Here is a 27,729-nt window from a genome sequence, read left to right as displayed (position 1 = left end):
TCTAATGTTCTACAGTTTTTGAAGTTATGGTTTTTCTCCTTTTAATTTTGTTTGTCTGACTCTTAATCGACAATATGCAATTGGTTTAGTTATGTTATTTCAGAGTATCCGGAATTCAATCATGAATCTGAATCTTGTGCTTCATTAGCACATGAGATCACACCATAATAAACTTTAGTTTATGCCAAAGAATAGGATACTTGTGAACATGGAGAAATAACTTAGTTTTAAGGGTCAATCTTTGCCACTTTCACATATATAGACAATAGTCATCTTGGTTCCTTTATGTGCTCCATCAATAACACTTTTCCCCTCCATTCAAATAGGTGTGTCTTTTTTAAGTGAAAAGCATTGCTTTATCTACTTATCTGTAGGGATAACATAGATGCATTCATGTCTCGGTCCCATAGCAGTTTGGATAGGGATTAAAACTGTAGGGGACACTTGGCTGGTTATTAATAATGCATGAGCTTTTTTTTTGGTGAATAATAATGCATGACCTGTACATGTTAGTTAGTGCTATATTTTTTGTTTTCAAGATTTTTCTTTTTGTTGTAGTTCTAGACTTCCAGTTATGGCTTTCGCTGTTATTTTATTTTACAGTTCTTTTTCTTTATTTTCCTTTTGTCAAATGCATGACCTTCCATTTCCATATAGCTATAGTACATGAAGAAGATAATGCGTTGGAATAAGAAACAATTTCTTCCAAAGATTAAAAGAAAGCAGTCAACTGGTGTTATCTTCAGGATTAGCTAATTATTTATCTTCTATGTTTTTAGAGACTCCAAACTATATTAAAAACCTAATTGTTAAAGCCCTGAGTTTTCAAATGAAAGGTTGACCATGAGAGCATGGGCAGCGAATGGGGCTTCAATGGAGATGAGATTAGTCTTCGATGGAACGCTTTCAAGAATTGCTTTGACTTCTCTGTTCTTCTAGTCCAGTGTGTAGTTTTCTTTTTTTGACTGTTGTAAGACTTGAGGGGTTCTAACTATTCTTCCATTTATTATAAGCCTTCAAAGTCTTGGTTTGAAGGTTTAATGTATAGACAAAATTTACCATCCATCCCTTGTCTTTTATGCAGTAAAAAGGTTCTTTCTGAACCTGTTATTTGAGTCTGATTACATTTTTAGAAAAACACTTCACAATTTCACAAAAGACCTAAGGATTCATTTGAGTAACATTGAAAATAAGTTTTCCATTTCATAACATGCCTTTTAGTATGAAATCTATAATTGAATATGGAAATGCTAAAATTTCAGGATGGATGCAGGTGAGTATCAGGTATGCAAGTTAACTCAGAAAGTGTCTTGTATTTTGACCCACTAGTTTGGGCAGAAATTGGTTTGGGGCATCTGTAATAGTATGTATTTTTATTTGCATAACATATATTACGTGCAAGTGATAAATTTAGGATCATCTATGTTACTTGATATATGTTAGGTTGTTAGCTCATGGTGAGATTATTGGCATACATAAGACTAATGATAGCATGCAGTATTTTAATTTTACAAATTATATGTACAGAAGTGAGTATAATCTCTTTTTTTGCATTGAGCTGCCAATTATATATTACCTTTTTCCATTTTTCCTTTTGTTCCTTCTTGACTTACATATGCATTTTTATGTATTCCCTTTTTTTCTCTTGGGATGATTAGAATTCAGAATTTTCCAATTTCACTTGGGCTGTTTGGATGAGTTTATATTAGTTTCTTAACACTTCTCATTTACATTTATTCCAAATCCGGATTAATAAGTTGGTTCTTGACAATGACATTGTGCTTGTAATTAGGAATTAACTTTAAGAAATCAGACCCATCATTTGATGATCTTATGCTCTCAGCCACTGCTAATTACCTGAGACTTTCAAAATCAATTATTGTTTTGAAGAATGTTTTTTCTGTTCCTTTTTTTTCTTCTGAAAGTACCTGTGATTGTAAGGATCATGCATGTAATGTGAAGATTGAAAATGGTTTAGTTTACTCTTGCAAACTTGAAAATTGTGTGATTTACTCTACACTCCGCATAATGGTTGTATTTATTTCATTAGTAGTATAATGGAATCAAATGGAAACTCAATTATGCAACACCTTAAAGGTAAGGGAAGTAGGGGAACTAGTACTTACATAGATGAGATGCTTTCAAAGTATACATAGCGGAGCATGAATCATAGCAAAATAGTTACTTTAGTTTACGTCAGAATAGGATACATGTGAACATAGAGTAATCATCCCTACCACATTCGCTTATATCGACAATTCTATTCTTGGTTCCTTTATTTTTTTCATTGACACTTTTCCCTTCTTTTAAATGGGTGTCATTTTGAAGAGGCAAACTTTGCTTCATCTACTTGGGTGTAGGAGTTATTTTAATAACATAGATGCATGTCTTAGCCCATTTGTAGAACTGTTTGGATAGGGATTCAAACATTAAGAAGAAAGAAATAATCTTTAAAGGATCTTCAAAATTAATAACGGAGAACTCTGTACTCTGCCCTTGTATAGTTTAGTTAGTGCTATATTTTTGTTTTCATGAATTTTTTTTTCTCTGTAGTTCTAGACTTTTAGTGATATCTTTCGCAATTATTTTTATTTTACAATTCTTTTTCTTTATGTTTTTTCCTTTTTGTCAAATGCATGACCATCTATTTCCCTATTGTTACTATACATGAAGTACTGAAGAAAGTAATGGATCAGAATAAGAAACAAATGTTGAGTTGTTAGCTAATGGTGAGATTATTAACATACTCAAGACTAATTTAATTTATTCAGCTCTGCTATGAGATGTTTAGTAGACATTCATTGATATATACTGGTTGAAAGGAGGTATGACTAATCAATTAACCTACATCTAATATATATTGGTTGATCAATTCTTATAGTTGTTCCGTACAATAATAAACTGAGAATTTTTATTAAAAGTAGTCTAGCAGCATCCATGGTTCTTTTATAGATGCTTTGTGATGAGTCTAATTATCCATCGATACCAAAGTGTCAAATGGAAGTTCATGATAGATGTGACACCCTCTACCCCGACATATATATAAATAAATAAAATATATTGGTAAACAAAATCACATGAGTAAAAGGTTCACATTCACTTCAATTACCAAATAAAACTTACTTACACGTAATTGACGTAATTCCATCACTTTGTCATTCAAAGTTCACTTTTCATCCATCAATCACACTTTTCAATCATCAATCACATTACACAAGAATCACACGCTCTGATCAAGACATAATAACACCTCAATTTCATAACAAATAATTAGCAAGCGCATGAGACAATTATGCTAAGACTCAAGCCTACATGCAATGTGGTACCATGTCAGTGAAAAATCACCATGGGGCGCTTAGGAGTACATAACAAGACACACCACACAATGGGTTTGCCAGGTCACTCTCACTAAGTAAGATCATAGGGAAACCAGTCATGGTCACGATGTTTTGCGAGAATGCTCCAACCATATGGGATCAGCATAGGCTTAAAGGAGCACTCAAACCCGGTAACCCCCAAGGCCTACACTCTGAAGAGCCTGTCAGGGTCTCTCCCTCCTGATTCGTGTCCAACCCCTAAAATAATTTTAGCACACATACACTGCTAGTGAATTATACAATACCCACAACCTCACACTCGTGTCTTAAACACGTACAACATATTGCGCTACAATTTAACACTGGTTCCTAAATAGGAACCTACACTTTTTCTTTAACACTGCACATTTACACTTTTCTCAAGATAACACTGGTCGGGTTATTGTACAATTCACAGCTTACAACACAAATAATGTCACATCAAGAGTTAATCACACACTTATTCACAACCAAAACTCATTCACAATTTCACATCTCATAATGTCACAATCCACCATCACATGTTTTCGCGTATCTCACAATTCAACACCTGTTCTACTTTACACTTTTACTCAATCTCAATAACAATATTATAATCTCAAGGCAACATATTATTCCACAATTCATCACATTTCATTTATAAGCATTGCTCATGAATTATACAATACCACGACCTTACACTCATGTTTCAAACATGTTTAACACAATTGCGCTACAATTTAACACTGGTTCCTAACTAGAAACCTACACTTTCTCTTTAACACTGCGCATAAACATTGGTCGGGTTATTGTATAATTCATAGTTTACGATATATTTAATGTAACATAAGTATTAAACACATCCACTTATTCTCAATCGAATATCATGTCCACACTTTAACATCTCATAACATCACATCAACCATCTCATAACATCCCCAATGATATTCATAAGGTACAACATACACATGTTCATGAAATTTAACCATAATATTCTCAAACTCCAACACTTAATAATTTTTGGAATCATACTATAACACTCTACAATATTATTTACATAAATTATCAATACAAATAACTACCTCTATATATATAAACTAGCATACATCACATTAAATCAAAAATTTCAAAGTAAGCTTTCAATGCACAAAATCTAAATAATTATATGAACACTTTGGTCAGTTTCAATTATGATATTAATTTTTTAAATTATATATAAAAACCTAAACAACAAGAAAAAGAGAAAATACAAAATCAATATCTCTCTCTAAATTTCTCCTTTCTTTGTTTCATCAATTCATATTAATTAGAAAAAGTACTCAATTTATAGGGTTCACGCTCAACACAATAGCATATCAATTTCACAAAAATTGGTCTGTCAAACATATATAATTCACTGTAATAATTATAAGGATAAAATGAAATTGCAAAAACACCCAAAAACTCATTCCAATTGATATCTCTAAGGATCCCTACACATGTTCTTACTAGTTCCCAATTGTAGATAACCCATCCCTTAAGCGGACTCACGTGTCTTCAGCCAGCGATAGCAGCATCTCTAGCGGTTCCCTGAGATTCCTCCAATTTTTTTCCTCTAACTGCTCCGATAGAGTTCCCAAACGTCAAAGAGACAGAGAAGGGATTGAAGCCTCCACTTGTACTGTCTTCATGCGATTTATTTTTCTCCCTCCGCAAATACTATCTCGTAAATCCCAACGGTGAAAGCGTGCGAAATTGAATTTCCAACAACATATCCAAATTTCATGAAATCCAACGGTTAACGAAACCGGGATCATAGTTTTACCGAGACAGCTTTGGGTTTCTCCAGGAAAGGAAAATGCGAGGGGTATTTCTCTTAGCTCGAACATATTATCGCAATTCCCAACGGTGGGAATTCTTGGAAATCGGTTGTGAACGTGGTGCTCAAATTTCACGACAATCCAACGGTGAATGAGTCCGAGATCGTCATTTTTCTGAGATAGGTTAGGTGGCTTGCGAGAAAAAGAGAGGATTTTGGGAGAAGAGAAAAAAAACGAAATTGTGAGGCAGAGGAGGCTGAGGAGTCATTCTGAAAACTGACCTAGCATGTTGCTATTTATAGCTAGGGGCATTTATGACCTATTATTTACTCTATTTATTTATTTATTATTTATTATTTATTATTTTATAAAAACAAACTTTATTTTATTTTCTATCAAACAAATAAATAAAATACTTTTTTTATTTTCTCTCAAATCATTATTTTAATTAATAATTATATCTACTTATTTATTTATTTATAAAATCTCATCATTTTTTTTAAAATTCATCATTTATGAAAATTGGGATGTTACAATAGATGTTCAAATGCCCCAATGGAAGATAGTTCAGCAATTCCCCCACAGATTCCAATAAACTAGCTAGCAACTTTGATTCTTCAATGCATATTCATAGCAAGATGTCTGATATTTTTTCTTCTGTTAAAATAAATATGCATACGTACATTCTTAGTGATATTTTTTTCAAACCACATTTTGAATATGTGCACACAAGTGCATGCTCAGGTTACATCATGCTAGTGACGAAGAAAGTGCTAAAATAAAGACATCGTTGTAACCAGTTTTACTTATTACTTCATTAAAAGAGGTAAATTCACACATTTTATCCCTATTTTCTCAGTAGTATGTTAGAGTAAACATTGTATTATGAATTCCTCATTTCAAATAAGCTTCTAATTCCAAACTGTATGGGTTGCTCATCAAGATTCCATAATTAAAATTGTTTCAGATATTTAGTTTTGATTTTGGATACTATGTTATCGTAAAGTTTGAGTTACATATACTTGAGGCCATCTAGTGATGTGGCATTACTTAATTATCTAGTGAAAGCTTTTAAAATAAAAGGTGTTTCCCATGAAGCACGAATCTTTATTTGAGGGTTTGTTGCAAATAGTACCTTTCTTGGTTCCATACATTTTCACATTTCCAAGAAGAGTTTTTCGGAGGATGGTGTATTCAGTGGGGAGAATATCTGCCATCAAGCAAGAGCTTAGAGTTTCTGGATGAAATACCAGCAACTCAGAATATTGCTCCTGGGAAGGTGCCACCTGTGGCTATCATCATCTCTCATCAGAATCTTAGAGGTGATGTAAGTTCAATTTCCAGACTCAAAGCTTTGAAGTGGCTTGACCTTTCAAATACTGATTTTCATGGACTGATTCCTCCTACTTTTGGAAATTTATTTTATCTCGAATATCTAGACTTGTCTTCAAACAAGTTTGAAGGTTCAATTCCTCCCAAATTGGGTGCTCTAAGGAGCCTCAAAACATTGAACCTTTCCAATAACTTGCTGGTGGGAGAGATACCAAAGGAACTTCAGGGCCTTGAGAGTTTACAGGATTTTCAAATATTCAACAATCACTTGAGCGGTTTGATACCATCTTGGGTAGGGAATTGGACCAATCTGAGAGTTTTTGCTGCTTATGAGAATAATTTCGATGGAAGGGTTCCAAGTAAACTTGGATTTATTTATGAGCTTAAAACACTTAACTTGCATTCAAACCACCTTGAAGGCCCTATACCGGGAAGAATTTTTACTTCAGGGAAGCTAGAAGTTTTGATCCTCACTCAGAACAATTTAAGTTGTGACCTTCCGGTTGAAATTGGGAATTGTCAAACCCTTTTCAGTGTTCGAATTGGCAACAATAATCTAGAAGGTAATATTCTTTAGAGCAAGATAATTCTAGGGCTTTCAGTACACCTTACAAGGCAATCATGCCCTCTGGGACAGTCTTATTGTAAGGAAACTAATCTCTATGGACATGAAAATAATGCACTACCCGAGCAAGATAGTTATAGAGTTATAGAGCTTCGAAGGTTGAGAAAACTAAGTCATGAAAATGTAATGAAACCCATTGGATATGTTATTTGTAGTGGTGTAGCTCTTCTCATTCATCATCAGTATCTACCCGATGAACATTGGCTCAACTTCTTTATGAATCTACAATGCTACCTAGAATTCAGCCTGACTGGCCTGCTAGACTATCACAATGATAAATCAAAAGTTCAATCACCAATAGGTTTTGAGAGCAGCATGTACATACACACTTGTGCATGATAAAAAGTAATTTGATAAAGTAAACAACAACATAATGATATACAGTTAAATGTCTCCTCTTTTTTGATGGGGCAATAGAATGTTTACCTGTATTACCAGCAGTCTAACCAAATGAAACCAATTAGCACTCATTTTTTATGCACTTCATACAACAAGAAGGTACTTGTCAGATCAAACCACAATCATATGCCATGTACTCATGCTTTTCCAAGATTAACATTTTGATTTATAAATGATCAATGTTTACATAGTATCAGAAGTTTCCAAAGCTCAATTTCAAAGCCATCCATAACTTTCTCTATTACTCTTACATACACACACTCTCTCTAAAAAGTCTTTAGTGCAATTATCTGTTCTTAAATTCATTAGAAGAGATTTTCTATTGAAATCATCGAATAGGCACACATCAAATTGACATTTCATCAAGCAATAATGGACAACAAAGGTGATTTCAGATTCAAGCATTAAATCCTAATTCCAACAAGTTCATGTTATTTTTACACAAGAATGAGAGTCAAACATAAAAGAGGAACAAAAAATTGATATAACAAATCAGAAATAATGAGTGTCATAATTATGCTTTGCAAACCATGACCATCTTATGTGCGTGATTTATTACACAATCATGATTACCTAAACGGAAAAGGAAAACATGATCAAATCACAATGAAATAAAAAATAACCGAGATCATGGCAAAGAAAACCCAAATTTCAAACTCGAAATCCAAAATCACAAAAACGCGAGCCATGCAAACAAAATCCAGCAAGCAAAACAACAAACTGTCAAGTAATTATCCAAAAATCGATGATTTTTTTTTTTGAAAACTACAATATCAAGAGACAAACATTAAATGAGAAATGGGACCCAACAAATTTTTTGATTTCAACTAACAAAACTTACAAAAGTGTGTGTTTTACATGAGTAGAATTTTTTTACCTATTTAATACAAAAAAACTACCCAAATAATACAAATATAAAACTTTTTACACAAATGATATATAAAATAATATACACATTAAAAAATCTAAACAATGTTTTTTGTTTTATTTTTAATACTTTTTTCTACATCTTTAGAAATCTGGAACCGATTATTTGTATAAGTTTGTTTCTATTTGACAATATTTTTCTTCCTCAAATACTTAAAAGGTGGATGTACACTCCAACACAATGCAAGCTTATGAATGATATGAGTCGAACTCATTTTCTATATTCAATTTCTAATTATAATTATTATACATACTTTATTTATTTATTTATTTTATAAAAAAACATTTAATGTGAATTTAATTAATTAAAACACATCACTCAATAAATCATTAAAATTTACACATTAATTATATTTTTGTATTAAATTAAATAATATAATAATGAAGGAAAAATCCCTCGAGCAAAACATAATTTATAGAAATGAACCACTCCTCTCACATTAAAGTTCTACCAACACATGTATGGGGTGTGTACAGATAAATTTTTTATCGCGCGTATGAGAACGGTACTATAGTACCCTTTTGAGACCCTATCCATTGTTATCTATATTGATGATCCATTTTTTGTGTTCAAGAGCTACTCATATTTTTTATACTTATAATTTTTATTTGTAATAAAATACTCATACAATGTTAAATGGTTTTTTAGAATACTTTTTAATGTTATTAATATAATATTTATATATAGGTACATTTTTCTTGTTTGTTATTTTAATAAAATAAAAAATAAAAAATAAGCTATTTTGAAAAAGTAAAAGTCAAACACATATTTAAGAAAGTTAGATTTGAAGAAATGTATTAGTATAATAAAATCTATGGTATGAGCCAATTTTTTTATTTAATTAAAAATGTAAATATGTATTTTTTAAAAACATTTTGAAAAAAAAAGTCAAATGTATAAATAAGAATGTTAGATTTGAAAAAATTGTTATTAGTATAACAAAATGTATGGTTTGACACAATTTTTTATTTACTTAAATTTAAAGAAATTTAGCTTTAAATCATTTTGAAAAAGAAAAATTCAAACATATATAAAATAAATTACATTTAAAAAATAATGATTATAACATTTAATTATGTTAATATAATATATTTAATAACATTGGAGCTAATTTAATCCATCTTTTTCTTCTTTTTCTACATTATACTTGATAATTTCTTTTAATTCTTATAGGTACGTAGTGAATTCATTGTGATAGGTTTTAAAAATTAATCAAATGTTATGGTGGTAACACTACAAGAAAAGGGGCTTGTAGTGACAATCATAACAAATTGGCTTAAAAATCTTAATTGGACATATATTTTAGAAGTTTTAAGCTATTTTTAAACTTTTAAATATTTTTCTCCTGCTCTTGTGACCATTGGCCATTGCAAGTAGAAAACAATAAATCAGGACCGATGGTAATGCCGCCATGAGCACCGCCATGGACAAGGAATGAAATAGGTTAACATCCTCTACGTAAGTTGGTGACAGAAGCATTAACAAGGTACAAAAAAATTCCATCAACTTTCTCCTCTAAACCCTAACCTGATTTTTTTATACTACAAGAAAAATGACATATACCTACGTAGGCTTTTGCCTACCCACATGAATTATTGTAGGTAAAAGTAAAAAAAATACTTATACCTACATTTGTTTATCATAGGTAAAATTTAAAAATTTGTACCTACTATTATTTGGTGTAGGTAAAACTCAAAATAATTTCTACTTACAAATACAAAGTATAGGTAAAATCTCATAAAATTTAAAAAATTAAAACTTACAAATACAAAGTGTAGGCAAAATCTCATAAAATAAATACATATTAAAATAAATATTTTTGTTTAAATATAAATGTTATCTAACATGCACCAAATATTTGATTAAACGATTGAAATAATGCAGCGATATTTTTTTGTAAAGAAACAACAAGAAATATAAATTACAATTTGGCATGAAATCGCACAGTAATAGTAGTAGTATCCACGTCACCATAGGGTATAAGAAGGGTATAAGGAGAAGCGAAAAGTAGTGACTAGTGAGTGCTATAGAATTAGGGTGAGAAGAGCAAAACAAAATTGCCAAGAACCCTAATTGATTGATTGATTCATTTTCATTCCAATGGCGTCCGAAGAGGTGGAGTCTCACTCCTAGACAGACCTAGCAACAACTCAAGCTCCGTCCTCGTGAAGATCTCTCGCTCCTCCATCGTCACCCGCAGCAAGGAAGCCGCCGGTGACGCCGCATTCGTTGCCAAGAAGCTCCTCCGCAGCACCGGCAAGGCCACGTGTATTCCTTTTGCCTCTTTGTTTCCTTGTTATTTAGGATGGGATTTTCCTACCATATGAGAATGTGCTCAACTATGACAGCTTTGCTGTTCGAATACCTGAAGCGGAAATTCCGAACTTGATAAAGACCCTTCGGGTATTTATTTTCCCCCTTTTTTATCTCTAGTAGTTTGTTTTGGGTTATTGCATAATTTATCATACAATTTAATTCAAGATACTTTACATAAAGTTGTCATCCTAGGCAACATTGGTTGAGTGGTTGCTAATCCACTTTTTCTTGCAGGGATTCAATGATACAAAAATTGAATTCAAGCTGGCAAATGTTCAGAAAATATGGCAAAGATTCTTGTATCGTGATTCTGTTTTGCTTGAAGCTGAAAGGCGAAAAACTGCTATTGGACATGTTGATGATTGGGCTGTTGAATTCTTAAAGCTGACAGAGGATGATGCCTTTGCCACTTTAATACAGGTACTTTTATTCTTTTTGGCAAACTATTTTTGAATGGATTTTAAACTTTGGCGAGTTAGCAACTAGGTGTTATGATACTTGAACCCTGACAATATATATATATATATAGACTCACACACTGTGACACACATACTGGATGCAAAGAAAAAAAATTCGCATTGATTGCATGTTGATTAAGTATTCTCACCAACTTCATTAGGCACACAATGTCTTGGCCTTGAAAGGAGTTAGGGGGGGAGGGGGGATTAGAAATCCTTTTTGATTTCATAAAAATGATTAATGTCCAATTTCTAATACCATTATAATTTATGATACTGTAGGACAAGATAGATAATTTCTTAATGATATAATCATGCTGTTTGATTTCATGGCAAGTAATTTCAAATTGGATAAACTATGACTTGTACATACTGTGGATCAAAAGAAGCATGATGTTTTATCATTAACATTATAAGCAAAGTGGAAAATAAATATTCTACATTGCAATACATGTATGTATTTGTCTATATATATTTTACCTTTTACTAAATAGTTTTTATGTTATACAAGATTTTGCATTACAAATTACATAATGACCGTTGGAGGAAACAAGTTCGCCACAATAAACAGTTTGGATTACCTCACCAGTGTCTGGTAAGCACCAGCTGAGGAGCATGGTTAATGTGAAGACTATAAAAGACCAAGTTACTCTCATTGGAGCAATGGGAAAGGATAACCTTTCTGCTACATTTTAGGAGTCAAAATGAAAAACATGTATGAGTCATTTGTAAAAGGTCAAGTTCCTTGTAAATGTTACCATCTCCAATGCAATAAATCATTCAACCAAGGTGGACATAAAACATTCTTTTTCCCTTCTCACGTAAATATGTGCATGTAAGATGCATTTTACAATTTTTTTTTCCAGAGCCTTATTCTCTCAGGCTTCCAGGATGTGGAATTGTAAAATTATGTCATTCACAAGAGATTTAAATGGTGAAAAAACTAAGAAAAAAATGATTACATATTTATTTTACTTGTTCCATTTTCGTTCCCTAGATAATTTTTTTTGGTATACTGTTCCCAAGATATTATTAGGTAGACATTTCAGATCTTTGAATTGGTTGACAAGGTGGTGTTAGACTGCACTTAGTAATTATTGATAAATAAGTGATGTCGATACTGATTACATATTTATAGAATGTTTTGGTTTTGACACCTTAACTAACTATAGCTATAAGTAATAAATAAGTGATATTAATACTAAATTTTGAAATAGAATTCATGTAAGATAGAACTTTAAAATGCTATGAAGTTCACTGTAAATTGAGTCTTTTTTTTTGCAGGAAATTTGTGAATCAGGTGGTGGCTGGTTACCTGCCAAGTGTGATATTGGTTTTATTTTTGTGCACAGTTCCACATGTGATGATTCTATTTTCTTTTGTGGAGGGTTCTATTTCCCGTAGTGAAAGTAAGAAGAGTGCATGTTTTAAAGTCTTGTACTTCACAATCTGGAACGTGTTTTTTGTTAATGTATTTATTGGTTCTGTAATCAGTCAGCTCTCAGTCTTTTCTAGCGTAACAGATCTGTCTGCCCAGCTTGCCAAGGCAGTGCCAGTGCAAGTGATGCATCTTAATTCCTACAAGAATAGCGTGAATTTTGAATTCTTACCCTTTATTTAGATTTATTCTTTGGATATGACATGTTATGGAGTATTGTTGTGTTGTATTGTTGAAATGATTTTTTATGCACTTGGATGTATGCAGGCTACTTTCTTTACAACTTACATTCTATCATCTGGTTAGGCAAGTTTGGCAGTTGAAGTTATGCAAATTTTCCCTCTACTATGCAATCTTTTCTAGAGATTCATACTCAGGCTTAAGGAAGATGCACTGGATGGCAACCTATCTTTTCCGTACCATACAGAAGTTCCAAGAATCTTACTGTTTGGATTCCTTGGGTTCACTTGTGCTATTCTGGCACCCTTAATGTTGCCCTTCTTGTTGATCTACTTTTTCATTGCTTACCTTGTTTATTGAAACCAGGTTAGTAAATCTATCAGGTATTTGTCTTGTATTTTTTACGCTTTTCTATCTTTGTGTGTGTGGTTTTAAATAATTATTAGTTTGTACGTTTGTTCTTGTAGAGAAACACTTATTTGGAGATGCTACTAGATATACAGAACAGGCAATTGATGTTCAATTTTGAATTGCAGGTATGTCATTCTCTCTCTCTCCCACTTTCTTCCCCCCCCCCCCCCCCCCTCTCCTACTTAACAGCATCACATATTGCATCTGCGGGACAGATTTTTGGGAAAATTACACTTTATTGTCTTTTAGTATCACCATTTCTCAATTTACCTTCTAAACTTTCTTTTTGTATCATTAACCCCTCAAAGTTTGTGTCAAAGTGAAAATATACTATATGCATGGTCAAAATTGTGGCTATCAAACCTGAAACCATGATTAATTTAAGCAAAGTAAATGGACTTTATTAATTTAACTATTCACTTTAAACCAAACTTCAGGGAGGTTTAGTGATTTAAAAATAAGTTTAGATAGGTAAGTTGGGGGAGTATGTGGAACTATAAAGTGGTAAAGTGTAATATACCCAAGTTTTTTTTTCAGTCACATGTCCTCTTTTATGATAAGCTTATTTTGTTAAATTTTTTTATATGATGTTGTCTATTTGTGCTGACTGCTGATGACTTAATTTTATTTAATTAGTTGTCTACCTGTTTTAGAAAACGTTTGGTCTGGATGGTGCTCGTGTTTTTGATATGGACATTTCAAATCAAATTTTATTAATTGCACAAAAGCGAAAGCAATAGGTGGAATGCACTTGTTAACTAAAGTAAGATTCTTCAATTTGAAGTATTTATGTGTATATGTATGTGGCTTTAGCATATCTTAACTCTTATACAATGAAGGATTTCAATTTAACCTTTATGGGTGTGGCGTCCCTAAATAATGACTGGTTTAATAGTAATAAATTAAATGGCAGAAATCATGAGATTTTTTTTTCGCACTGTTATTTATTTCACGGTAATTAATTTCAGAAGGAAAATTATCACTATAGAGTCCTGAGTGGCCAGTTCACAACTCTATTCGGATTCATTTTTTTCTGATCACTTATAACTTCCAAACTATTTTTCTTTTTCAGAAAAAAATACCAGCCATCATTTTGGGTCGTCATGTGAGAAATAATAAGGTGTGGTCGGCAAACTCTTTTCAAATAAAGTTCGTTAACATTTATTTTTCAAATAATAAGATAAAACATAATTGTTTTCATCATCAAAAACTGTCCAAAATATGGGAGTTTGCAAAATATCACAGTAACATCCAGAGCAAAGGTAATAACTGTGGTGGCTTTAGCCACAAAATATATACAATCATCAAAATTTCTATACAAGAGGTCTATCCACCCAAAAATCAAAAGAGTAAACCTAGCAGTCTGAACTAGATACATCCACCCACAAAAAGTATGTACGCCTAATCTAAGGAGCCGTCTGCTATGATGAAGGGTCGTCACTATTCGCTGTCCCTCCAGGGCCACTCTCCTCTGTAGAGTCTGCCTCAGATGCTGACGTAATATCCTCTGGAGAATCAACATCAGGGAGTGAGTCCTCATCATCCTCTGGTAAGTCAGGGGCATCCATAGCTGGTTCAGGAGGTAACTCCTCTGGGTCCTCTTCAAGATCCTCTTCAGAGGGTGACACCTCTATCAATTGAACAGGCTCAACTAGTCGATATGGAGTAGGCGTAGGTAGTATCCACTCCACAGGCTGCTGAAGTGTGCGTGCGGGTTTCTCAGGATGTACTAGCGAAGTAGTAGTGAGTTGAACTATGCCACGGAATCGGCACCTCTCATTGCCTTCGAGGGTCTCCCAAACACCCTCTAGGCACTCCATCACGACACGATCATGAATCAACTGTGCTGCCATCGCGATCTACAAGAGATAAAAGAAAGGGGGTAGACTCTTTCACAAGAAATCTAACTACACGGGTCACAATACAATGCGTCCCATAATGACTACACACAGTCAAAATGTCATTTTCAAGAGATTTCCTCTCTGGTATTCGATTACCAAAATATGTAATCGATTACCAGTGCCCAAAAACAAATTACAACAGCCATTGCACATTGGAGCCTAAAAGTTACACTGTGTAACCGATTACACATAAATGGTAATCGATTACCAGTAGCATATAACACTATATAATTGATTACACACAATTGGTAATCGATTACCAATAGCATATAACACTGTGTAATCGATTACACACAAATGGTAATCGATTACCAGAAGGAATTTTTCAAATAACAACATAAGATAGATAGCTGGCCATCCACCACACAAGCCTCCCTTCTTCGTGGACTTTTGTTCCTTTATTGGTTGACTGCCAGGAGCTCGCCTGCTGAAGTACGTCACAGGTTCTTACTGGCTGACTATGCCCGGATTGGGTCGGGATTGGCCAAGCTTAGTTTTGGGCGATAGGACCCCACCTAACGTCCCCAAGGTCTCCTGACCCCTACGACATATCCTCAAGTATCACTCTGTGGTCAACTAATAAAAGTTGGAAGACTTACTCTTCCACGCTTTCTCACACATGGCTTATTGGGTTATGGGGCACCCGTCATATGTGGTACTAGGTGGCGATCGGGCAATGACGCAAAACATATATCCCATTTCCACAAGCCCAGGCATAAGCACACCATCCCCAGTTGCCCACCTTTAAATTGAGCTCACGTACACGTACGTAGCCCTTCTCCTCGTTCCTCTCAGCACCGGGTCCCCGTCAACCCCTCCAAGCCTTCACAATGTCAAATCAATTCAATTCCATTTGACATGAAACTATCTTGAAAAAAAAATAGAGTGGAGGCAGAAATCTTTACACAAGATTCATTCGAATTCCACATATTATTCCCTACCAACATACCTCAGTAAAGTTCTCATCCCCAATTCGTTAACCATTGGATAGCCTTGAAAATTTAACTAGGGGTTCCTAATACAGAAATCTAAGTCTTGATCGTTGGGATCTACTAACGAATGTCTAGAACACGAGATATACTACCTTTCTCGTGACAGCAGAAACTAGCACTGCACAACCAGTTTGTTTTTTCTGCATAATTGGCAGATTTGCTGCATAATTAGGCAGTTTTTCTGCATAATTTTGCAGATTTTCAAAATCTAACTTGCATGCATCCAATTCCACTCAAATTGGATCCTACAGGTCCTAAACCGTGTATAAATCATGTTCAAGCCATAAACAAACTCCAAAACAAGGTAAAGCAAATTATAGGTATCCAAAACCCACCAAATTTAGTGAATTTTCAAGGTTTAAAAAGTGAAAATGAAAATTGGGTAATTTTGGGGTAAACTCTCATCTTCATCAAGTCTATAACATTGAATTAGACTTGCTCAAACTAATTTTAAGGTAAAATCTCCACCTATTCAAAATTTGACCTCTCAACACTCAATTTACACTATAAATGGCTCTTTTCTTTCACATTTGCCACTAATTTTTCTCATTTGCTCTGACCAAGCTTTCCTACAAGTCCTAATTGACATTCTAAACTAGAATCAACTCATTTTAAACTCAAATTTCCACTAACACCAAATTTGGCTTTCTAAACTTCAAAATCTCACACTTTTCCACCTACAACACTACCATTGTCACATTTAACTCTAAGCTAACTCTCCCCATCCTCTCTACCAGTTCTCTATCTACATTTTAAGCACACATATATATCAAAACATCATTATTGAACCCTAAATCAACATGGGTAGTTTTGCTTACATTAAACATGTCAAGTTTAGCATAGTTACAACAATTTCCTTCATAAACAACTACCCTAAAGCATTAACCTAGTAGAACTACCCATTATAGCTCCCAAGAACCCAACCCCCACGGATTTCAAGTGACGAGAAGTCCACCCTTACCTAAAATTGAAGGTCCCACGAGGTAGAGGTAGGCTCGTAGTGATGCAATCCTACCCCCCAAGGGTATTAGATAGAAGACTCCAAGAGACTTGGGCTAGAGCTACTAAAGAAGGCCCTAGGGTTCTCATGAACCTTAGGGTAGATTTTTGAGCCCATGGGTCAAGGTTGGATCCACTCTTCTTTGTAAATATTAGAATAGGTTTTTCCTTCTTTTGGGCCTTGTATTTTGGCCATTTTAGTAGTATAGGGTTTTAGCCTTGTATTTCAGGCATTTTGAGTAGTCTTTGTAGTAGGGATTTTTTTTTTTATTTTCATGTATTTTGTCAAAGAGGTGAGCTTAGTTTTTAGATGAGTGTGTGTAGCTAAGCTCTAGCTTCTCAAGGAAGTTTTCTCAAAGAAGCTTTTCAAGGAAGTTTTCTTAAGAAAGCTTCTCAAGGAAGCTACCTAGTCTATAAATAGAAGCATGTGTAACACTTGTTGTAACTTTGATGAATGAGAGTCTTGTGAGACATACTTCAAAGTTCCACTTCTCTCCCTCTTTTATTCCTTCAATTTCGTGCTCCCCCCTCTCTCTTTCTCTTCCTCTTTCTTTTCCTCCATTGAAGCATCCTTCCAAGCTTCTTATCCAAGGCTCATCTTGGTGGTGAAGCTCTTTCTTCCATGGCTTATTCCCTAGTGGATGGCGCCTCCTCTCACCTCTTCTCCTTTGTCTTTCGTTGCATCTCCATGGTGGAAAATTACCATTAAAGGACCTCATTGAAGCTCAAAGATCCAGCCTCCATAGAAGCCCCACAAGCAAGTTTCCATCAAGTGGTAATCAGAGCACAAGAGCTTCAAGTAGGTGCTCCTTAAACCTCCATTAATTTTTTTGCTTTACCTTCTCTTCCATTGTTGTTTCTTCATTTTTCTCCATGTATCTCCTCACATGTCTTGTGCTAAATGTTAACATGATTCTCTAGAGTTTCCACTGATTAAACTTGCTATAGAAGCTAGATTTGATTTTCTATGGTTCAAATTTCTTGTTCTTGTTCTTAAACCATGAATTGTGTTGAGTTTAGGTTCCTTTGAGTTTTGTCTTGTTATTTTTTGTGGGTGAAACCTAAACCATAAAATTCTTACAAAAATATTAAAGTAGAAGAAAACCTCAAAATTCTAGAGTGATTTGTTCACCTATTGTAGTTTTGTCATAGAAGTCATGTCTAGTCATGAAACTTGTCACATAAGATTTCTTATGTTGTGCTGAATTTTTTTTTTTGTTTCTTTGTCTAACTCATTTGTTCATGAGTGTATGAAATTAATTTAGCCTATTATTTGATTTGAGTCAAATCTTTCATGTTAATTAGTCCTTAACATGTTCATGCAAAATTCTTAGAGAGTCTTTGATTGTGAACCTTTTCTTGAACTTTTAGGTTTCCTTTTGATTGTGTCTATTGTGAATTTGAGTTTTGGTGATTGAATTGCTGGCTGAAATGTTGATCCTAAGTGAATATTGAATTCCTAAAACTGTGGTAAACAATCCTAGTGAGTTCAACATACATAGGAAGGTTGAAAGTAAGCCCAAGGCAATCAATATACCATGCTTAAAAAAAAATCGCTGGTGCTGGCAGCTTGGACATATAAACTTGTAAAAATTACTGAGAATTGGCTACTTCAAATTTTGAGCTTAAATGTTTACTGAATTTGCTAGACATCTGGATAAAAGTTATAAAAAAAGAAACAAGTGATTTGGATAAAAGGAAAAAATACTAAAAATCACACAAGTTGGCAAAAGAAAAAAAACAATATCTAGAAAAAAAAAAGGTGAAAGGGAAGTGTGCTTGTTGTTTTGGCTCAAACTTTATTCTATAATTAGTGCCTATTTTATGCCAATCCTAGTTCCTAAATTTCAATTGAAAATTAGTGTGAAAACAAGTGCCAAAGCTAGAGGTTTGTTGAGTCTTTTTTTTCAGTTTTTTTTACTCTACTCTAGAGCCATTCTAAGTTTCTCTTTGAGTCCTAGCTTGCTTCTATGTCCTTTTTCATTGCTTTAATTGTTGAGTAATCCTTGAAAAATTGTCTTGTTAAAACTCCATTGGTTTAGCTTTCATTTCATTTTTTTTGTCTTTGGTTATTGCTTGTCTCTTTGTTTCCTTGTTTGTGAGTTGCCATATAGGGAATTGGAAAGGAGGATTGGTGCCATCCCTTGAAGAATTTGAGTTAAGAAGCAAGGGGCCAACCACCTTAAGAGATATTGGACTAAGAAGCACTTCAAATTGAGTGAATCGCCAAAGAGATAACAACCACCAAAATTGAGGACGTTTTGTAATTTTTTAATTTGCAATTTACTTACCTTTATTGCTTTCAAGTTTTGTAACAAAAAGGCCTTTCATTGGAAGTGTGTTGGGAGCCTCCAATAGGTTACCAAACTTCCATTTATGTGTAATAATTTTAGGCAATATTTCCTTAGGATAGTGAGTGTTTTGTTGGGAACCTTGATGTGGTCATCCAAACACTCTTAGGATTCACTTAGTTTACTTTTCTTGCTTACTTTCATAGCTTATTTCCTTTACCTTCCATTGTCAAACCGCCTAGATAGCTTTCCTTTTACCAATTAGTTGTTTACCTTATCTTTCACACCTCTCTTAGTGTTTATTTTGGCTAGCTTCAACCATAGTTTCTTTTACCTTTTGTTTTCAAACCTCCAACAAGAAAGAACCACAACTTAGGAACCAACATGAGTCATCATTTATCTAGTGTTAATGGCAAGGGTACTAGTCATAAAGACCCTTTATCTAGAATCTTAGATGAGTTGAGTTCCCTCAAGTTATGGAAAGAAAAACAAGAGAGAAAAGAAAAAGGAAAAAAAAGAGTGGAAGAAATAAGTCAAGATGAAAGAAAGAAAATAAGAGAGGAAGAAATAAGAAAAATAATGAAAGAAATGAAAAGAGAAAAATATGTCTCCTATAGTAGTCATAACTCTTGCAAGAGTCTAAGTGAAGAACTTCGTGACTATTACGAAGGAAGGCATAGGTCACATCTTAGACCTCACTCCCATAGAAGAGAAAAGGAAAGAAAGCCTCAAGAGGCTAACATTAACCTCTCATACTTCCATGGGAAGGACAATGTAGAGGCTAACTTAGATTGGGAAATAAGGGTAGAGCAACAACTTAAAAAGAAGTCTACTTCAAAATCTTATAGCTCTCACTCTTATCTAAAGAAAGACCATGGTCAAGGCATCTTAGGGGTGACATCTTCTAAGTCCAAAGATGATAAGGGGAAGGAAATAGAAAAGCTAGCCCCTAAGGCTAGTATGCAAGAGAAAACTAATTCTATAAAGTGCTTTAAATGTCTTGGAAGAGGACACTTTACTTCTCAATGCCCCACCACAAAAACCATGATTATGAGGGGCCAAGACATTTATAGTAGCCAAGATAAGGCTACTACTTCACCTTCCTCTAGTGAAGGTGAAGAAGCAAAAGGGGAAGAATTTAGTGAAGAAATCTACCCCCAAGAAGATGGACAACCATTAGTGGTTAAAGAGAAGTGTAAGGAGGTAAGTGTCTCCTCCAAGAGGTTAGCTAAGAAGGCACTTGCTAGCATTGTCACACCTCTTGGGCTTGAGGTTATTCCTCATGTAAAAGAGTTGTTGGATGAGGGTTTGGTTTGTAAGAGCTTAAATCCTTGTGCTTTGTTGGTGCCCAAAATAGGTATTATTAGGCACCAAATCCCTACAATAAGGGATATGATGAATTTGTTGAGTGTTGCAACCCTCTTTTGTAAAATCCATCATGCACCCAACGTCTTCATGATTCATGTACATAGGGACTCATTAGGTAGGTTTGTTCTTATTTTTGGTTTTAATACAAACTTAGGTGCTCATATGAGACACGTTAGGTTTGTCATATTTTTTTGTAGGAATAATCAACATAAAAATACAGAAAAAGGTACGCTTTATTGCATTACATTCCTTAATTTTTCAAATAGTGGTCAAGGGGTTCCCACGGACCCTAAGAGAATAAAGGTCATTCTTGATTTGCCCACTCCACCAAGTATAAGGGAAATCTGGGGCTGCCATGACTTAACAAACTTTTACAAAAGGTTTGTCCCATATTTTTCTATACTTGTAGCACCTCACATTGAGTTGGTGAGGAACCATGTTCCCTCATGGGAAGATGTCCATGAAAGGAGTTTTAAGACCTTACCCTACTCTAACATACCCAACACCACTAATACATATGTTTTTATTCTTTTTACAGGTGTTGAGGGAAGGAGCCCAGAGTATGAAGAACCTCAGGATTTGAGGTCAAATCCTTTCCAAGGTGGAGGGCATGATGCAATCCTACCCCCCAAGGGTATTGGATAGAAGACTCCAAGAGGCTTGGGCTAGAGCTACTAAAGAAGGCCCTAGGGTTCTCATGAACCTTAGGGTAGATTTTTGAGCCCATGGGTCAAGGTTGGATCCACTCTTCTTTGTAAATATTAGAATAGGTTTTTCCTTCTTTTGGGCCTTTTATTTTGGCAATTCTAGTAGTATAGGGTTTTAGCCTTGTATTTCAGGCATTTTGAGTAGTCTTTGTAGTAGGGATTTTTTTTTTTTATTTTCATGTATTTTGTCAAGGAGGTGAGCTTAGTTTTTAGATGAGTGTGTGTAGCTAAGCTCTAGCTTCTCAAGGAAGCTTCTCAAGGAGGTGAGCTTAGTTTTTAGATGGGTGTGTGCAGCTAAGCTCTAGCTTCTCAAGGAAGTTTTCTCAAAGAAGCTTCTCAAGGAAGTTTTCTTAAGAAAGCTTCTCAAGGAAGCTACCTAGTCTATAAATAGAAGCATGTGTAACACTTGTTGTAACTTTGATGATTGAGAGTCTTGTGAGACATACTTCAAAGTTCCACTTCTCTCCCTCTTTTATTCCTTCAATTTCGTGCTCCCCCCTCTCTCTTTCTCTCCCTCTTTCTTTTCCTCCATTGAAGCATCCTTCCAAGCTTATTATCCAAGGCTCATCTTGGTGGTGAAGCTCTTTCTTCCATGGCTTATTCCCTAGTGGATGGCGCCTCCTCTCACCTCTTCTCCATTGTCTTCCGCTGCATCTCCATGGTGGAAAATTACCATTAAAGGACCTCATTGAAGCTCAAAGATCCAGCCTCCATAGAAGCCCCACAAGCAAGTTTCCATCACCTAGACTCCAAAAACAACTTTATCTTGCAATTTGGTGTGGAAATGAAGGGGGATTTGGAGCTTGAAGACACACAACAATGGTGGTGAAGAAAATGAAAAAGAAACGTGGAGGAATAATGAGAGGGTTGTGCTGGAAGTTTCTGGAGAAAGAGAGAGAAGATTTGGCTTTTAAAAAACTGGTTTTTCTTTTCTTTTTCGTTTTCTTTTCAAAAGCAATTCCACATGTCCTTTTTAATTGGAGCAAAAAGGGCCCACCTTTACCTTTTATTTGACCACATACTCAGCCATAAAACAAGAAAAAAACTGGACCTTTTTGGATGCTAAAATCTTGCCTCAGTTTGCGTGTCGCCTCTCCTGTTCCAGTTCTTTGCGTTTCTCTGCACCTGTCGGGGCCTGTTTTCAAAGGTAGGCAATATATATATCAAAATGCTCAGAAGGAGGCCCTGAGCGAGGTTCAGAGGTTGGTTTTTTTTAATTATAAGTTACACGTAAAACGATAATTTTTAGACTAATTAATTGTGAATTAATCTATAACCGTCCAGTTATGGGTTACTCTTCGTTAATTAGTCTAACCCGCGTATTTCTCCCCCAATGTACATACTTCTACCAAGATTATATATATATACACTGAATAATATATATATATATATATATATATATATATATATATAATTATTTAAATGTAATACTTACAAAATTCCGGGTAGAAATTCTAGGATGTCACAATACTCCCACCCTTTAAGGAATTTCTTCCTCGAAATTAACTACTCTAGGAACAAACTTGGGTACAACTCTCTCACCCTATCCTCTAACTCCCAGGTTGAATCACCCTCGTCGGGTCCCCACTGCACTTTCACCAACGCAATCTCTTTACCTCTCAGTGACTTCATTCTTCGATCAGTAATCTTATGAGGTTGTGCTTTATAGGTGAGGTTATCCTTCACTTGTACTTCGTCCAGTGCAAGTACATGTGATGGATACGGGTTGTATCGTCTCAGTTGAGAGACATGAAACACAGGGTGCAGATTCGATAAGCTCGGAGGTAGAGCGATTTGATAGGCTACAGGCCCAACCTTCTTTAAAATTTGATACGGACCCAGATATTTGGGCGTTAGCTTCCTAGATTTGAGAGCTCTTCCGACTCCAGTTACAGGAGAAACCTTCAAAAACACATGTTCTCCTTCTTGAAAATCTAATGGCTTTCTCCTTCTGTCATAATAGCTCTTCTGCTTATCCTAGGATGCTTTTATTTTCTCTCGAATCAATTTCACTTGTTTGGTAATTTGTTGTAGCATTTCAGGCCCAAGAAGTACTGCTTCCCCATCATCGTACCAACAAAGAGGAGTTTTGCACTTCCGCCCATATAGAGCTTCAAAAGGAGCCATACCAATGCTGGCTTGGTAGCTGTTGTTGTAAGTAAATTCAATCAATGGCAAACATTCCATCCAACTGCCTTGTTGCTCTATAATACACACCCGGAGTAGATCTTCTAGAGTCTGAATGGTTCGCTCAGTCTGACCATCTGTTTGGGGATGATAAGCTGAACTGAGCTTCAGCTTTGTCCCCAATGCTTCATGCAGACTTGTCCAAAATCGCGAGGTAAACCTCGGGTCCCTGTCTGATACGATACTGGAAGGAATTCCATGTAACCTTACTACTTCTTTGATGTACAACTCTACTAACTTCTCCATTTTATATTTCATATTTACCGGAATAAAATGAGCAGATTTGGTGAGTCGATCTACTATGACCCACACAGCATCGTGTCCACGACTCGTCTTGGGTAAACTAGATACAAAATCCATAGATATGCTCTCCCATTTCCATTCTGGAATTTCTAGCGGCTTTAATTCTCCTGATGGTCGCTGGTGCTCAGCTTTGGCCTTTTGACATGTCAAACATTTTGCTACATATTCAGCTACATCTTTCTTTATGCCATGCCACCAAAAACTTCTCTTCAAATCTTGGTACATCTTAGTCATCCCTGGATGGAAACTAAGACGACTTTTATGTGCTTCTTCCAAGATCTTAACTTTCAAATCATCTAATGGCGGTACACATATCCTCCCCTTGAATCTAATTAACCCGGCTGTATCTTTTTTAAACTCCACATCCTTATCTCCCATTGCATCTAACACTTTGTCTTGTAGAAACTGGTCATCCTTTTGAGCCTCGCGTATGTGATTTACAAATTCATTGGTGATTTGCAACGCTCCCACAAATAAGCTCTTGGGTCGCATCTCGATTGCTAGATTTAGATATCAGAATTCTTCTATCAATCTTTGTTCCAGAATCATCATGGTCGCAACATATAAGGACTTCAGGCTCAGCGCGTCGGCTACTACATTAGCCTTTCCTGGATGGTAGGAAAGACCAAAGTCATAATCCTTGAGGAACTCCATCCATCTTCGTTGCCTCATATTGAGTTCCTTCTGATCGAACAAGTATTTGAGGCTCTTGTGATTGCTGAAAACTTCAAAACGAGTGCCATATAAATAGTGCATCCAAATCTTTAAGGCAAAGACCACAACTACTAGTTCCAAGTCATGGGTCGGATAGTTAACTTCATGAGGACGCAATTGGCGTGAAGCATAAGCCACTACCCTTCCCTCCTGCATCAATACGCACCCTAAGCCTTGCCCGCTCGCATCGCAATACACTTCAAATGGTCTCTTAGGGTCGGGCAAAGTCAACACTGGAGTTGTTGTCAATCGCCTCTTCAACTCTTGAAAGCTTTGCTCACATTTCTCATTCCAGACAAACTTCTCATTCTTACAAGTTAGTTTAGTTAGGGGTAGTGCTAATTTAGAAAATCCCTCAATGAATTTTCTATAATAGCCGGCCAACCCCAAGAAACTTCGAACTTCTGTTGGAGTTGTCGGTTGTCGCCAATCCATAACCGATTCCACTTTAACCGGGTCCACCGCAACCCCATCTTTAGAAATCACGTGCCCGAGGAACTGCACTTTCTCTAACCAAAATTCACATTTCGACAGTTTGACGAACAATTTCCTATCCCTCAGAATATGCAACACAATTCTCAAGTGCTTTTCATGCTCCTTCTTATTCTTCGAATACACTAGGATATCATCAATAAACACAACCACGAACTGATCTAAGTAATCATGGAATATACGGTTCATATAGTCCATGAAGATAGCCAGAGCATTAGTCACTCCAAATGGCATGACTAAATACTCATAATGTCCATACCGAGTCCGAAACATAGTCTTTGGAATATCTTCCTTCTTAACTCGGATTTGATGTTACCCCGATCGCAAATCGATCTTCGAAAATACCGTCGCTCCCCTCAATTGATCAGTCAAATGATCTATCCTCGGTAAGGGATATTTGTTCTTGATAGTGACTTTGTTCAGCTACCGGTAGTCTATGCACATCCTCATGCTTCCATCCTTCTTTTTAACCAATAAGACCGGCGCTCCCCACGGTGATACGCTTGGGTGAACAAATTGTTTACTTAAGAGATCCTGCACTTGTGCCTTCACCTCTGCTAGTTCTACTGGAGACATCCTATAGGGCGCGATCGACACTGGATTCGCCCCAGGCACCAAGTCAATAATGAATTCCACTTCTCTCACAGGTGGTAATTCACAAATGTCATCAGGAAAGACCTTTGGGAATTCTGACACCACCGGTATACTGCTAACTTCAGAGACCTCCTCCACATTCATGGAGAACAGCACCATGTAGGTTCGAACGTCCCCCACTCCATCGTTGGCAGCATTCTCCTTCAATGGTTCATTTGGAATTACATTTCCACCAAATACTAGCATCTTCTCTTTGCAGTTTAGAAAGATATGGTTAGTAGATAACCAGTCCATTCCCAAGATCACATCTAGATGAGCTAAGGGTAGGCAAATCAAATCCGCCATAAAAGATCGACCCTCAACAGTTATAGGACATTTCAAACACATCCAAGAGGTGGTTACAGGCTCGTTAGTCGGAGTAGACACCACGATATTATATGGTAACTCCGTCGTACATAACCCCAACCTCTCCACACATGCATGGGATATGAACGAATGCGTGGCACCCGAATCATAGAGTACATCTAGCAATTTATCAGCAATTAAACATTTACCCTGTATCAAATAGTCGGAGGCAGCAGCTTCTGATCCACTCATAGCAAATACCCAGGAGGGTACCTTCTGTCTTCCACCACTAGTGTTATTGTTGTTGCTAACATTACCGCTCCTCATGGGGTTAGTAGATCCGCGGTTGACTATGTTAGAATTGGCAGTTACCGTCGGTCTCCCAGCCATTCTACACTCCCGAGCATAATGGCCTACCTTGCCACAAATATAGCAACGATCTTCCTATGTCTGTTGGAGTTGTGGGCAATTTCTCCTAAGATGCAGTCCTCCGCACTGAAAGCACTGTACCCCAGTCCCCTTTGACTGGCTCATGTTGGATGTATCCATAGGTTGTTTCCCCTTGTTACTGGAATATGGCTTCATCCTCTTATTACTGTTTCCTCTAAAAGGGTGGCTTCTTTGTGGTCCTCCAAAGCCTCGAGCTTGCCTCTCTTTCATCTTGTCCTCAAATATTCGGCACTTTGTCACCAGTTGATTGAAATCGGTAATCTGCATGTAGCTAACTGCCTGTTGAATCTCCAGTCGAAGCCCATCCTCAAACTGAGCACATAAGTCCTCTTTGTTCTGAGCATCTTGGTATTGAGGCCAGTACTGTAGAAGTTCATTAAATTTGGTCGTGTATTCTCCAACGGACATGTTTCCCTGCTTCAAATCCAGAAATTCCCTCGCCTTTCGCTTTCTGAGATCTCGTGGAAAATAGTTGTCTAGTAATTTGTCCTTGAAGGCATTCCAAGGAATCACGCCTCCAGGTGCTGCTGATGTAGGTTTCACGAACTTCCACCAGTTCTCAGCTTCTCCCTGGAGCATGAATGTCGCATAAGGGACCTTATGCTCCTCGAGGCAACCCATCGCCACGAAAGTCTTTTCAGTCTCAACTAACCATAACCTAGCACTCTCTGGATCATAGTCCCCACTGAACTTCGACGGGTGGTTCTTACAGAAAGCCATGAGTCCCCGATACTCTATTGGCTCCACATCACGTTCCTGCACTAGAGTTTCCAGCACAGCTGTGATGCGGTCGAGGACATCACGGTTATGATCCCTACCACGTCCTGCCATACCTAACCTGTAGGGAAGCTATTAGTATCCAAGAAATTCTACTGAAAGAGTGTACCATATAGGCTCTGACAGTTATAACAATATCTCTCTCTCTCTCTCTCTCTCTCTCTCTCTCTCTCTCTCTCTCTATATATATATATATATATATATATATATATATATATATATATACACACACACACACAACAATTCTACTAAATCAATTGCACTTTCCTGCTTAAGACAAGAGGGTAGAATTACACACAATTTGTGACTTAACGTCACTCCCTGAAACCTACTTCCACGTTTCAGAGATACACAACATTCACACAGTAAGACCATGGACAGGTTCACT

General features: G+C 35.9%; 2 protein-coding genes and 1 long non-coding RNA gene across 10 annotated transcripts; 2 read left to right on the top strand and 1 right to left on the bottom strand.

Annotated features, from left to right (window-relative positions):
- Positions 1 to 851: 851 nt before the first annotated feature.
- LOC114371464 (leucine-rich repeat receptor-like tyrosine-protein kinase PXC3) lies at positions 852 to 7,043 on the top strand. The gene is made up of 3 exons (XM_028328894.1): positions 852 to 943; positions 1,263 to 1,284; positions 6,333 to 7,043. The coding sequence occupies exons 1-3, from the start codon at positions 852 to 854 to the stop codon at positions 7,041 to 7,043; spliced, it is 825 nt and encodes a 274-aa protein (XP_028184695.1).
- Positions 7,044 to 10,433: 3,390 nt separating this feature from the next.
- LOC114370113 lies at positions 10,434 to 21,362 on the top strand. 8 transcript variants are annotated; one of them, XR_003657765.1, is made up of 8 exons: positions 10,434 to 10,821; positions 10,969 to 11,154; positions 11,704 to 11,787; positions 12,477 to 13,176; positions 13,278 to 13,346; positions 13,875 to 13,984; positions 14,294 to 14,341; positions 21,311 to 21,362. It is a non-coding gene; the product is annotated as an uncharacterized LOC114370113 (long non-coding RNA). The 8 variants fall into 8 exon arrangements; XR_003657768.1 differs by lacking the exon at positions 13,875 to 13,984 and having other exon boundaries at positions 21,311 to 21,344; XR_003657763.1 differs by having other exon boundaries at positions 13,875 to 14,341; positions 21,311 to 21,333.
- Positions 21,363 to 26,558: 5,196 nt separating this feature from the next.
- Positions 26,559 to 27,284, bottom strand: LOC114371463. The gene has a single exon (XM_028328893.1). The coding sequence runs from the start codon at positions 27,282 to 27,284 to the stop codon at positions 26,559 to 26,561; it is 726 nt and encodes a 241-aa protein (XP_028184694.1).
- Positions 27,285 to 27,729: the final 445 nt, after the last annotated feature.

Source organism: Glycine soja, chromosome 10, assembly GCF_004193775.1.
Source record: "Glycine soja cultivar W05 chromosome 10, ASM419377v2, whole genome shotgun sequence".
In the NCBI taxonomy this organism is placed as follows: Eukaryota; Viridiplantae; Streptophyta; class Magnoliopsida; order Fabales; family Fabaceae; genus Glycine; species Glycine soja.
Note: the sequence above shows the minus strand (reverse complement) of the source record. Positions and strands in the feature narration are given on the sequence as shown.